The 15191-nt window shown below is 39.1% G+C and overlaps 1 protein-coding gene across 5 annotated transcripts in view; it reads right to left on the bottom strand.

The window, feature by feature from the left end:
* GRM5 (glutamate metabotropic receptor 5) overlaps nt 1-15191 on the bottom strand; it is a 326806-nt gene that overhangs the window by 17740 nt on the left and 293875 nt on the right. For 3 of the 5 annotated variants that reach the window (XM_048841852.2, XM_048841883.2, XM_048841871.2), the window contains one exon: nt 149-244. The exons of 1 other annotated variant lie outside the window; for it this stretch is intronic. In XM_048841852.2, coding sequence (XP_048697809.2) covers nt 149-244 — 96 coding nt within the window. Of the gene's footprint in view, nt 1-148; nt 245-7812; nt 10656-15191 lie in introns of those variants that run through there. One more of the 5 variants, XM_048841893.2, reaches the window with a different exon arrangement.

Here is a 15191-nt window from a genome sequence, read left to right on the forward strand (position 1 = left end):
GGGGTGGCCAAGTTTTTTTCTTTTGGACATACTATATGGGATGCATAGTCATTACAGATAGAGGATCTGGGCCAGCACTGTCCCAGAGGTGCTCCTCTTGCTCACAGACATATCACACGGCCCCCAGGCCACTCCACTGTATGCTTACCTGCTCATTGTAGCTCTCCCACCATTTCCCATACTCCCTTTTGGGGTGAAACACTCTATTTCCGACTTGTGCTGGGCCAGCCTCCTGCCTTTGTACCTAACAAATCATGACAACAACAGGAGCAAACAGAAAGAAGTGATTTGTGTGCTCGGCTGCCACCCTGTGCTACAGCTGCTGTGCAGAGTGCCACGTGCGGGAAGCCTGCTATTGCAATGGTGGCTATTGCACCAGCCTGCCGGAGGGGTGCTGGAGAAGCTGCATAAGGCCCCCAGGCCCGTGCTCAACACAAGCAGCAGTGCACAGGAGGTGAGCTCAAGCACTTTCTTTGCTCTAGCAGGAGCGGAGTTATTCTGCAGAGTTAAAACCAAACCAGCCTTTTCTCTCTAGTGTTTCACTTGTACCAGGTCAATCAGATGCACAGACCGAATGGAAGATTAAGGGAAAGAGAATTTGAAATTAAAGAGCAAAGAGAAGTTAACTAGTTGCTCCTGGGTCACAAAGGACAAGGCCTGAGTTCTCATTCCTAGCTTAATACCCCTCCCTAAACCACTGAGCTCTGCATCTCTGCAGCATCTAACTCATTCTCTCCATTTGTGAAGCCTGAACACTGACCCCTGTTTGGATACACCTTGAGCACAATTTAACACTATGAGTGAATGTCCATAGCCCACACCTGGGTGAGCAAGTGGTACTCAAGGGTCTAATTCCTTCCTATGCAGGAGACTAGTGCAAGGCCTGTTCACCACTTACGTCCTCAAAACAGAACTACAGTGGGACTTAATGCAAAGGTCTTATGCTGGCTCTCTGCACAGTGGTGAATTTCACCCTAGTTGCTCAAGTTCTAGTTGTATGGGTTCAAGTAGCTATTTAAATGCCTGAATTTGGGATTTGGAAAACCTACAGAGATACTCATACTGAAAATTGGGTCCCCTCTCTTTAAATAGTTGTTTGTGATATTCCACTGTCAGATGCCGTGGTCTGCATCACTCATGTTTAGCAAAATTCTTTAAAGCAAATCTGTTTGGTTTGATGCCAGTTAGTTAACATGCTCGTTAACATGACATTATCACTAACATAACCAGATAGCTAATTTGTGGACAATTTATTAACCGGAGGGAAAGTAGAAAAGACTAATCCAAAGACAGCAACGCAGTAAGACAGCAACAATCTGAGGGCAAGCAAAAAGGGAGCAGTACTTTGACAGTTACAGTGAATGCTGGGTAAGGAAACCATGCCATAGTGAGTGGCAAAGGAAGGAATTAATATAGATCAGCCAAAAAGTTAGTGTAGCTGTGAGCTGGAGACTGCCATGTGGGATGTTCTCAGTGTAGCAAAATCTTGTGTTATTTAAAGGTTCTAACAAGTGAGGCACCATCCTAAAGGAAGAAGCAACAATGCTGTAAAAAACTGCTACCAAAGACTCCAAAGTAACCCATTGTGCTGTATGTGCAGTGCTCCCAATTATGAATGAAGACCATGCAGGATACATACATCTGAATTGCAAGTTGATTCCTACAGTGGAGGAAAAAGTGGAGGGGCTTGAACAGCGGATGAAATCACTGAAAGATATAAAAGGGAGTCAAACTGGATCACACAGGTACTTCCAGCTGCACAGGAACCTTAACTCAAAGAGAACAACAAGAAAGAAAGAAAGAAAGAAAGAAAGAAAGAAAGAAAGAAAGTCTGAACCATACAGAAGAGAGAGGAGCAAATAAGAGGAGGAGGAATGTGACATCATGGAGGAAAGAGAATAGGAAAAGCAGGAGAGAAATACAGACACATTTAACCTTGGTATCCAAAATAGATACTCTGCTCTCCACAAGGCAGAAGGAAGCAAAGCAGAAGGTAGCAGAGATGATTATATAGAGAAGAAAAAGAGCAACCCAGGGAGGTTAGAGGTCGAACTACTGACTATGAGCTGAATGGTGAAAAGTAGCCACCAGAAGAAAAGAGATAAGTAATCCTGATTGGTGATGTCATAGTGAGAAACCTAGGCTGGGACACTTGTAGCCCAGATAAAGAAAACAGGATAATTTTCTGTCTCCCAGGTCCCATTATAAATGTGATAATCAGGATGCTGGATCTTGGAAAGTCTGCTGGGGGATCCCAATGATTATAGTCTTTTTGAGACCCAATGACACCTGTGAAAGGAGACTTGATATGATCAAGGGTTGCTTCAAAGACCTGAAAGAAGGGATCTGCTCCATGGTTGCTTATGCAACACTAATTTTTGCCATTGTATTCATGTCATTATGAACCCCCTGAACCGATCTCTCCCTAACCTACTCCCTAAAGTCCTCTTCATGTTACAGTGGAGGAAAAGCATCAAAGATCACATAAAGGCTGTGAGTCTCTCTGCTTGGCCTCTGTAGAGCCTGCATGCTTGCTTGCATGGAGCTTCTGTAGGATATAGGGTTTTCTGTGCCAATGGAGGGCAGGGAATGTGGGGCCTGATTTTGCCTCAGTGTTGTCTTTATTTGGAAATACTATAAAAAGATTTTGTTTTTCTTCCTAGTTGTTAAATGCAAAGGTTTTTAAAAAAAATATTAAATCTGAAAGCAAAGCACAAAACAAAAACCCCTTCAAATATATTTTTTCAGTTACCATTAACAAGTTCTATGCAAAAATTATTTTGCACTTTAAATACAATCATATGGAGTGAGGCCAAGCCAAGTTTAACTTAACTACTTGTGTACAAGATGATTTCTTCTTTTTTATGCAAGCACCTGAACTATAGAACATCACGATGACTCTCTTCAGCAAAAAGGGTAGGAGAGATTTGCTCCTGTGCAGAGGGCCAGTACAAGAGCCATGTACCACTTAAGCTATATTTTGTGGACATAAATGGGGCATATAGGTTTTCTGCTGGTTTTCTGCACAAGGGTGAGCTGCATCCAGCGGTAGAAGTGTTTTATACACAATGATATGCACCATACAATTCTATCAATAGTAGGAAATTTCAAAAGTAATCCATCGTGCAGATCATTTCTGCACTCGCTCCATTTACAAAATTCCCATTGACCCTAGAGAGGGAATTTAGAGGTGATCTGTACTTTATATGGGTGATCAGCAGAGTATTATGGAGAGAAGAGTTTGCTTGCAGGCTGAAAGAAAATATGACAATATAGTGTGAGCTGTTGATGTGTGTGTTACATCATGATAGTAGATAGAAAAAACTAAGTAGGATGTTCAGGTGTAAGAAAACAATGGCCTAATTCTGCAGTCCTCTCTCAGATAAAACTCCCATTGAAGACTAGCAATAATTGAAGCATTGGGAAGCCAAGAGGAATCTAGGAATTGCCATCATGGATCAGACCAGTGGTCTATGTAGTTCTGGCACTGAGAATGGCCAAGTGCAGGACACATTTTCTGGCCTTGCTTTGTCTAATATAAACACATAGCAACAGGCATATTTATAAATAATACTACTATTAATAATACCCTACCACAAGACTCTCCTTTGCACACGTTTCACCTTTTGGGGAGAGAAGGAGAGAACAACACGTGCCAGACATGTGGTCACATTGCTGAATGCACTACTGGAAGGCACTCAGATATTATGGTTATGAGCACAGTATAAAAACCTATATAGAATAGAACAGAATAGAAGTACCAATTACTAAGAGGAAGGTGCAAGAAACTTTGCAGTAGGCAGTTATCGGGTAACCTGCCCACAGGAAAAGTTTCCTCCTGGCCCCCAGTAATTAGAGGTTGAATTATGCCATCAAGCATGAAGGTTTCTATTCCTTCCAAAATTAAAAAAAGATTAATATAATGACTTAGGATATTCTTGGTCTCCCTACAAATATCTAATACATCTGTGAATTTTGCTAAGCTCTTGGCTTTATTAATATCTTGATGCAATGAGTTAAACGGGTTAACTGAGAATTATGTAAAACACTATCTCCTTTTGTCAGTTTTGAATTTGCTACCTCTACATTTCATTGGCTCTCTCTTTCTTGTGTATTATGAGAAAGGGTAAATAGAAGATCTTGATCTACTTTTCTGTAATATTCATTAGTTTTTTTCTTATGCTCTCTAAAAAGAGTAGAACCAATCTCTGATCATGTCAGAGTGTTTCCCTGTCTCAAAATCCTTCTCATCATCAGTCTCTGAATTCCATTGCCTGCATAAGGATTAAATGGGACTGCAAAATTTAGCCCATTGTTCATGCACCACAAAGCAAGGATAATTTGCTGGGGTAGGATATTAGAGAACTGATATAAATCTCTCTCCACTTGCATTTTAAATGGCTCCTCCACTACCATGCAGGTATTTTATTGTTATTATTTATTGAATGCCAACAGTGTGCTTGGCTCTGATTAATCATAGAGAAACACAGCCTCTCTGATCAACAACGTTTTTCCTTCTCAAGGCAGCAGTAATGTCCTCATAAAACTGAAGCCTGGAGGGATGGAAAAGGTGCCATTTCAACAGGAAAAATGAAAAAAAACGGAGTCAAATCTGACCATTATTTCTAGGAATGGGCAAAATGGTTAAAAATATGCCTTTTTTCACAAACGGCCTTGCAGTAGACCATTCCTAGAACGGAACCCAAACCAAGGCTTTCTGAAACTCCCTGGAATGCTTGATAAATCTGTATTTGAAGTTTAAAAATAAAATTTCACCCACATCTTCATTTCATGATAGGTTGAAGTGTATGATACTAAAACGCAGCAAGAACACTGGTTCTCATGACAGTTCCAGGTACGTTTTGCAGACTCCCAAGATCTGAACATTTTGAATAAGCCTCTGAACTAGACCCTAACTCCACACTAGGGTAAATCACATACATTTGTGTCCAAATGTTTGCGAAGTGTCTAGGCTGAGATTGACAGTCGTGTTGGTGAATTTGAGCTGACTGGCAATCAGCTAACTCACGTTTAAACAGGGCCATAAACTCTAGTCTAGACAAATGCTTAAATATTCTTAGCATGTGGCAGTAGGGCATTCTAGTTATGGGGGAAATGATGTAACCTCTGAGCTCAGTTGGTACAATTACAATCTGGTTGTAAACAGTTTGGAGAAAGCTCCTCTCATGAATTTGTTTCCTTCTAGGATTATGACTACATTTTTGCTGTGCACAGGAGTCGGGACTATGTTGGGGAAGCATGTGAATATGTCGATTGCTCCCTGGCTCACTGGCCAAGCTCCTTCATGCCCCTCCATGACTCTTGTTGCAGAGCAGATTCTCCAGGATTTTTCAGGTTAGCCAGGGCTATGGGTAATCATTGGCAATGTACTTCAGGTTTTCTGGTATCCATATGAAAAGAAGGCAAAATTTGGCTTTTAGAATCAGAGCTAATATGGCCTGAAAAGACTGCTTGTGTCCTTCAGGTGCTGATTCAGCAAAGCATTTATGCACATACTTAAGTCCCACTGACTTCAATGAAACAAAATTACTACTTAGGTGCTTTTGCTGAACCTGACCCTCAGTTTGTTCTCCGTACATTTTCAGGATTAATGATTTCCTCATTCCGGTTTTCTCTGCATATGGAGTATATTTCTTATCAAACTATAAGCATGTTATGTTTAAATCCCTAAACTCCCAGTGTCATGTAAGAAAGAGCCAAAGTAGTCTATAATGTTAATAATCCATGGATTTAAAGTCCATAATTAGGCATTGATGAAATGCTGTCATTTTGTTGCCAGAGTTGCTTTTAATGGTGCTTTTTAATCTATTTGTGCTTGGAATTTACCTAGAAACTTGGGTAAAACCAAGCCTTCCACCTTCCCAGACAGTGATACATTTTAACAGTGTCAGCTCATACACACATAATATTTTTCAATACTATCTGGCCCTGACACTCGGAAATGATGAAGATTCTACATTTCACAGCAACAGGATAAGCTCTGCCCTTCACTCTAGATAAAAGAAACAAACATTGCGTGCATGGAGAGTTCTGAATAGTTTTAAACTGGTAAAGATAGAACTCTGGAGAATGTTTAATATATTCACTTGATCTGCTACACTGAGCTACAAAACACACTAGAGTTCTTGAAATTCAGTACTGCAATAATTTGTATATCCTGATGGCATGTCTCCGTACTGTACCATCGTGAAGTGATTGGCTTAAAATGGTCTCACTCCCTTATATTATAATAGTTTTGCAATGCCTAAAATAAGTTATATACTGTTGAACACTTCAGGGTTGAGTTTTTTTAACAGAATACAAGCACAATTGCTTAGTGGCACAATTTCGACAAACAGAATTACTTTAAAGCCAAGTTTATAATTTATTTTTTTCCATGTAGGGTGTAATCTTTTTCTTTATAGTCAATTATAATTAAGCAACCATATGTAATTGGAACTGGTGAATTAAAATGACTTTTCTTGATGTAGAGATCTACAAAGGCTCTGAGGATTCCACAGGTAGATGGAAAGAGCAGACTGTCAGTGCAGACTGAATAGTGCTCCCATTTATCTTCTTCCTCTAGGGGTGCTATTGAAAAGATAGATCTTCAGAAATCCTACCCACAGAATCCCTGTAATAGTAGAACCCTGCTATTTTATACCCTCTAGTCCATGCACAAAGCCAGTATTCTCACCTCACTTCCCCATAAAAATATAACAATGTATGCAGTGTGTGGGGGTCTCATTACTAAGACCTTATTACTTTTAGTAATAAATAAGGAAAAATGAACAGTGCACAATGCTTTATCCTGGCTTTGCGTTAAACATTACAACACACTGGAAATTTTCAAGCTACTTGAGTCTTGTGGTTTGGAATCCCAAAATATTTACAGATGGAAAAATCACCAAAAACAGTTGATCAGCATTCAGTAAATTACTCTGCAAGGAAGATCTTCTCTGATTAACGCTGTTTTAACTCTATCCTATGTTTCTAGCAAGTCAGCTTTCTTTCTTTTTTAATTATTTTCTATACGTGTTATTAATCTGCTACTTCTTTATTCAATTTTCAGCCTTCCTAATCTGGTTTCAGGATTCTGCAACTGCATGATTTGGATTTTGGAGAAATAAGATTGCAATAATTTCTCAAGCAGGAGAAAAACCACTGCAAAGCAATGTATTCTTTTGGTCAACTTATCTGTGCTGTAAACCAACCTCAACAGCTGGCAACATACCATATGGACCATATCACCAGACGATAAAAGAAATATAACTGTACCCAAACTAAAACTGTAGGAAGAGGGAAGAAGTTTTATGGATGTAAAGCCTGATTTTAAAGGGTAGCCATTTTAATACCAATAACCAGAGATTGTGCTAAACTAGTTTGGAGAAGTTCAGGTACATCAGGCAATAGCTACCTATTGCTGTCAACTTGCATCTATGGCCAGCATTCATGCACAGGTGCTATCTTCATAGGATTACTTGCAACTCAGTAGAATTTGTGGGTTAGTGCAATGATGGAAAATTAGATAAACAGAGGACACTGTTATGAGGCAAAGTAGTATCCAATTTTTTTTAAAGAGTAATACTGCAGGGGCCCACCTTCTTTGTTTCCTCTTTTCCTTCCTGAAGATATAAGGAAGAGACTTTCTTTTACCTGCTAGCACATACACTGTTTCAAAGCTGGCAGGAAATTTGTATATAATTTAATTTGTACAACTCAGCCTATGATGCTCAATGCAAAGTTATGGGGATACCATCTTAATAACAAAAATAATTCCAGAAAGTAAACTCAGTGTATGTAGCCAAACAATTTATATCAATCTATCAACAATGTTTTAATTAAATTTTAAGTTGAGAAAAAATCCCCAAACAACAACTCTAGCATTGCACACAAATTAAAATTCATTGTAAGCAGAGCATTCAAGAAGATCGATACATTATACAGATGGAGTGCTTTAGCAGTAATTCATCAAAATAATTTAGACCTAATATCCTTCAGAGAGTTTCCTAAAATGTTCCTCAATTATTTTACAATCCTTGAAGTTTAATTAATCACATTATCACACTTGCCCAGAAAGACACTGGAGTAAATTATCTATGCAGAACTGAATGATTCAAACCATTCAACAACTTCCAGATCTCAATTTTTGTGGTATACGAATTTAGGACAGCTCCAAATGATCTGTTTGGAAAATGAGCAATTAGTAAGTGCAATCAAACCAGTCAAAAAGATGACTGTTTTCTTTGAAGAGTCATACTCTTTTCCTTTTTCTGTCAAAATTGTTCTCTCAGCTGTGTAAACTGACATCTCCATTACAGTTCATTGAGCTAAACAAGTTTACGCCACATATGGATCTAGCCCCTAGTCTTTTTGGGAATGCTGTAGTTCAAAAGGCAATCACATATGTGCAATTTAAACTTCTCTTCCACTAAAAATTATCCTTAGCATCTCTTGCGTCCTCCTCTCCATTTTCAAGCAGTAATTTTATTGAGCAACTTCCATTATATTTACTACATTGACAGTGACAGTGAAGTCATACTTTGTCTCTGCTAAGATGTGGGGTTGTGATCCATTATAGTTCTTCACTTCTCTTCAACAGTTACAGTTACTCTAAGAGTATTGTCTCTGGACCATCAAGTCATTTCTGCGTTAAGGGATAGGTTTATTTGTATGTCACCTCTTAAGGGCTGGTTTCTCCTAAGTCACAAGGATAGATCCTACAGAAAGGCTTTCTGCTTCTGACCTCTGATCATTAGTAGAAGAAAAGGCAGGCTATGAAAGACGTCTAAAATTCTCTATGTCAGAATACAACTAATTAGAGATGCCATTCGCATCTCACAGATGTTCTAGTAGTTATGGGGGCAAACACCATACATGGTGAAAATGCAGCCTGAGTTTCATGGAGCCATCAGTCCTGTGACTGATAGAGAGTTGAAGATAAATCTAACCACTAGAAACTGCACATACCTCCTAACAGAGAAACTGCTTCTCATGAGCACAAATGTATGTCTGTTAAAGGTTGTACTTTGTGTGCCAATCACAGCATACTGTGTCATTGGGCAGTAAAATCACTACTCAAACCAGTGGCAATTACAATGCTATAGATATTGTACATTCTTAATTTTTCAGGGAAGCATAGTAAGTGGCAGAGACATACAGAACATTTAATTGTGACTGACTTTTAAAAATATTTGAAGACAAATGTTTTTGAAAGTGATTTACTATTATTCTTAATTATTTATAGTCACTAGTATATCATTTTATATACCACAGTAGAATTTTCCTTTACATTTACTCATTATCTACATTCTAAAAGTAAGAAAGCCCTTGTTTGAATATGAATAATCACATGTCTTTTCAGCATTTTGCAATGTTCACCTAATATATACAGTCACCTTTCAAGCCTGTTCTGTTTCTAAATGCGTACAGCATACAACCCTTTTGGTGTGCGTAGTCAGTATAAATGGTGATCCAAAATAGGGATAGGTCATTACAAGCAGCTCTGGAGCCATCCTTCTAACTGATCTTAACATAGCGAAATGACCACCTTCTTAGTATCTCTCTGTTTGGGCCAGAACACCAGTCTGAGCAGAACTACAACCATTTGTAAGAACTGTAAACAACTAATCTATAAAATTCCAAAGCCTGTTATTTCTATGCGTAAGAAGTGCTCTTCTAAGATCTTCTCTGTATTTATCTATTTGTCTTGCCATCTGATGTACCTATTAACTCATCAGTCTCTTCAGTCCAACAGACCTCTAAGATTTGCTCAGCCTTTTGGTTGTAATGGATGTGATCTTGATTCTTAAAGACTATGCGCTGACGTAAAACACCGGTAGATAAAAAAATGCCTCAAGTAATTGGGTCTTGAGAAAGAATTATACACGTGTTCAAGAACTTGTCTACACCTCTGATTAATCAAAACAGGAACTGTGTCTTTGCAAATTGGCATTGGTACTAATAAATGCCCTGTGTTCTGACAGAATACGGTGTAGCCGACTCTAACGACAAACTTCTTACTTAGTGGGGATATGGAAAACAAGTGCCTGCCATCAAACAACAAGGCCCAGTTTTCAGCAAGGATCAGCTATCTTCTCCTGCTGCGTCATTCTGGCTTGTGTTCTTCACAGCATGGCCTTGTCTTCTTTCCTCGACTAAACAGTTCCATATCAGGTAAAAATCCTTTTACTTCCCTTAGGATTTTCATCTCAGTAAGGTACATAGAATTTGAATCTCTCTCGGGCTCATCACTGGCATTGCATTGCTGGTGAATATGCATACTGACAGCACCTGATCCAACAGCTTGAAGTCCATGTCTCAGAGTCTGTCCACTGGTTCATGGACTTGTCCTCCAACCACTCAAAATCTGCTACCTGGACTATATGAATGGCTAAAATATTGCTTATAATAGACTCTATCCTACAGCAGGTTGGTATAATGCCAGGATTCAATGACAAATACTTGACTTGAATGGGCTGGTTTCCCAATGGTTGGAAACTCAGGGCACTCTCCAGAGTCTTCTAAATAACAAATAATAGCAACAATTCACTCTTATATGACAGTGGAGTCTCTTAAAAGAGTTGCTTTGTCTCAGCAGATGTGGAAAAGAGGACTGATTTCTTCATTGTGATGCACTGGTTTTGCTGAGGGTACTGCAGCAAAGACAAACACATTTAAAGAGTCTCTAGTTGTAATGCTGTAAATCTCCAGAGTGAAATACAAACAACAACTAATCACACTCATGAATAATACTCTCAAAATACTACACAATTAATTTGCATCAGTAGAATCTCGCTAATTCACACCAATTATTGGGAGTCCCATAGTGAATTACTGAATTTTGTGAATTCACAAATAGTGAACAAATATAATAAAAGATCAGGATAAAACATCACAAAATATACTTTATTAATTTCTTTGAGAACTGCAATTTAATTTTAATCCTTTAAGAAATACTGCATAATGAACTTTTCATTCCACCAGGAACTCAGAAGGGATGTTAAACAGCAGCTAATAAAACTAGACATTTTAAAACTTAGAAAGTCTGGGTAACTTGCATCCAAGAGCTGTGAAAGAGCTGGCTGGGAGCTCTCTCAACCAGTAATGTTTATTTTCAAGAAGTCTTGGAACTCTGGGGAAGTTCCAGATGATGGGAAGAAACTAATGTTGTGCCAATACTTACAAGGGGTAAATGGGATGACCAGAGTAACTGTAGTCCTGTTACCCTAACATTAACCCCAGGCAAAGGTATGATAAGATCAAGTGACTGGAAGATGAAGCTAGACAAATTCAGACTGGAAATAAGGTGCACATTGTTAACAGTGAAAATAATTAACCATTAGAACAACTTTCTAAGGGCTATGGTTGATTCTCTATCACTGGCAATTTTTAAATCAAGATCGGATGTTTTTTCTAATGATATGCTCCAGTTCAAAGAGGGATTAATTTGGGGAAGTGCTATCACCTGTGTTGTACACGAGCTCAGACTAGATGATCACAGTGGTCCCTTTGGGACTTAGTAGGCATGAATCTACAAATCTAAGCAATGTGCTAATGAAGTTTTAGTAATACCAGATATCACTACCACACTTTGTGATTAAAGTTTAATGCTAATGGACTCTGCAAGTTTTCTGTGGAAGCAGAAATTAATTGGAATCCTTCTCTGTTCACAGGCTCTATCTTGCTGTTCAGATCTGGATGGGTGAAGAGGTCCAAGTGCTGAAGAATTGAAACACATGGTCAGTTGACCATCTACTTAGTCAGCTGCTGTTGAGTGACTACTGTGTATCATTCTATGTACATACTCCTGCTGTGCAACGATCTCTACAACTGGCTTTACAGTATGGCTCATGCTTTTTTTAAAATGGATCCTCACTTTCCATAACAATCAGTGTCACCAAGAGTAAGTGGCCAATCTTGATCTGCTTGCCACTTTTGTGTACATTTGATGCTCCCAATTGACCCTGTCTCTTGTGTGACGGCTGATGGCATTTCCACCCAAGTGGACTCCTACATCATCACAGAGGGTGTGGCCAGTTAGGACAGCAGCAGCTGCCTGAAAAGGTTGCAGAAATCATAAGATGATTACCCTTACCTCCCACCATTTTTTTAAAAAGTGGATCTGGGTGTGGGGGGACTAAGTGGGGGCAACTGGGCAGGAGCATTTGAGACCTCCCCAGCTCTGGGGACAGGGAGAGCTAAAAAATCACCCTTCAAAAGGAAAATGAATGAACAAGTGATGGCCCAGGCCTGAGCTAAGGAGGAGGTCTTGGATGGATGCACACCTATCCTGGTATTTGTGAGCATAAGCTGGGCATAAGGAAACGTGCCTGTGTGCTTTTGGGAATGCACATTTTAAGGGATAGGCCAATACAGACACAAATGTACTGCTGAATAAACTTTCAGACCTAAGAAGTTAGATAGAACCATTGGAATATCACTTCCAATCTCTGTGCAATAGTAGATATATTCCAAACCTTTTGCTTCTGGTCCCAGCTAGGAATGCTACAAGAGCAGATTTTGTGGAAACATTATGTGGTTTCATCCAGGCTTGGGCATGGAAGTCCATGAAAAATGAGGATGAGACACTTCACCCAAATATTTTAGAATCTTAAAAAGATGTTTGGTTGATATTTTGTGCTAAAAATTGCAGAGGCTTTGCGAGTGAATAGGGTATTCATTTTTTCCCCAACCAATTTGCCCATCTCTCGACCCCTAGATACTATGGTGACTAAGCACTCTGGAAATGCAGAAATAAGATGAGATGAAAGGTAAGTAGGCTGTGCGTCTTTGATTCTGGCTATGATGTGTAGTACATAATACTTTGTGGATTTGCTTCAATTAATGTTGTGCATTGATTTGATACATGATCTTTTCTTTTAATTGAGGAGAGAATGTATTTGGGTGGATTTTGCAAAATCAGAAGAGCTTGCATTAAATTCACAACGTGAATTTCATTTCATTGGGTAATGAATATTTTTGTAAGGCGTACTCTCTACATATTTCAGCATTTGAATGCTCATTTCAGCATATAGCCATAGTATTTCTGAGTTTCTGAATTGAACAGCACCTTATGCAAAAAGTCATTTAGGATTCTAACAGATGTACTACTTTATTTAGGCAAGAGCAGTCTCTTTATCTGTCATTTTGCAGCTGACGTGAAAGCTTTGAATGGAGCCATGGCATTATCTGTTTGACAATAATTTGATGGAACACTACATTGTGGTATAAATTAGTGTCAAGAAGCAAAATGTTAATGATAGGGGCCCTTCCATGCACTGGTGACTTAAATAGCATGTTTCCTTAAAAACTCAACAATGACTCACTCCCCATTTTAATAAAACCCCTCTATGCTATTTAAATATGTTGTGTAGTTCTGGTGCATATTTTCTTTGATTGCAAGTACTTTAGGGTTGACTTGAATAGGTTCCATATAAATAGTTGAGCATAGTACTGATTTATTCTCTGAAATATGTTACTTTATACACCATATTATTATTGAGAAGTGTTTGACCATTAAATAAAATGGTGTTCATATAGTATAGTGGGCAGAATTAAAGTTGAGAAAGCTTTTCTGTTCCACCTTGGAGATGACATCAGATCTCAGTAGACTCAGGAGTGGAATCTTAAATTTACCCTATGAATTTAATGTTACTATTTAAAATGCAAACCCAAAAAGTATAAGAAAGGCCTGACCCACAGAAAGTTTTTGATGGATTAATGGACCTTTTTAATTCATGGTCAGATTCTCAGTTGCTGTAAATTGGCATAGCTCTGTTGAGCTCAATGGAGCTATTCTAGTTGGGATCACCTGAGGGTCTGTTTTCATTTATTTTAGGAGTCATTTATCCATGCTCCTCACAAATAAAGGAACTATTTCCCCCTAGAATTCAGATTAAATGGACTTGCTGTTAATTTCTACCCTACCAAACAGATAGGTCAATCTGATAGTTTGGGGGCACATGCTTCTTGTATATATGTACATTGCATTCTGAGTGCTGTACAGAGCCAAGCTCACTACCAGCAAAATAGTAACAATAAAGAAGAACAAATTACTGGTTTATTGGGGTTTTTTTTTAGAACTCAATGCTCAGGGCACATGTGTATCGACCGTTAAAAACACAACAGTAATTTCAGGTCAGTGTCCAACAAACTTTTCCACCTGGATCTCCCCTAAAACTAAGAGCTTCCACCAAACCAAACCAACTGCCACTCCCTGCTACTTAGAAAAATCCTGGGTGAGCAAATAGGCCTTGCAGCCTGACCTGAAGTTGAACACATTTGGACTCTAATGATCCAAAGCAGGAAGAATATTCCACAGCTGAGGCTCTTTCATGGAGAACATTTGCTTCCAACCCCTTACAGACAAACCATGGAGCTGTTAGCTTGAGCATTTCGGATGATCTCAACTGCCCAGGTATTGCATGGAGAGAACCTCTATCTGAAGTACCCATGTTTCAACTCATTTAAAACTCACATCTTAAATTGCAAATGAACTGGAAATGAACTGGAAGCGAGTGTTGATCACAGTGTGCCCGTGTAACATATTTCTTTCTTTAAGCCTATACTGACAGGCACAGCCTGCATTAGTGGAAATTTCAGAGTGGTCTTAAGCAGTCACCTCGCAGAGTACACTGTAATAACTGAGGTGACAAAAGCCTCTGGCAAAGGCTGTACCTCCTTCCAACCGGTACAAGTGTGTACTTGACCCTGATTACTACCTGTGCATGAAGAAGCATATGGAAGCAAACTCCCACTGATTTCAACAGGCTTTGGCGCTGCGTATGTGAAGGCATCCAATTCATAAGCCCTAAAATGCATGCCCTGGCTCCCATTTATTTCAATGTGGAATGGAATTTGTCCCTCTGTAATTTCAATGCAATACAAACATAGCTAAGTAATGAAAAGGTATGTTTTCTGCACCTGTACATAGCCAGGTCTTTTCCCACATAGCAGCATTTAGCCAGCTGAAATCAGTCCCATTGCAACCATGCCACAAGTGGTAGGGACCAAAAGAAGTAAGTGAACCTTCCCTATTTTATCTCCTCCTAAAGATGGGCTTCTGCTTCTGCTGTTCACCTACAAATTCTTGTGCCCTGAATATGCATCTTTTCTTGATGACCATTAAGGGCAAATGCTTCATTGGGAAGTACTACTTGGTCAGTGACAGGACAAAGTACGGTTGCAAG

Source organism: Caretta caretta, chromosome 1 (genome assembly GCF_965140235.1).
Source record: "Caretta caretta isolate rCarCar2 chromosome 1, rCarCar1.hap1, whole genome shotgun sequence".
NCBI classification, from domain to species: Eukaryota; Metazoa; Chordata; order Testudines; family Cheloniidae; genus Caretta; species Caretta caretta.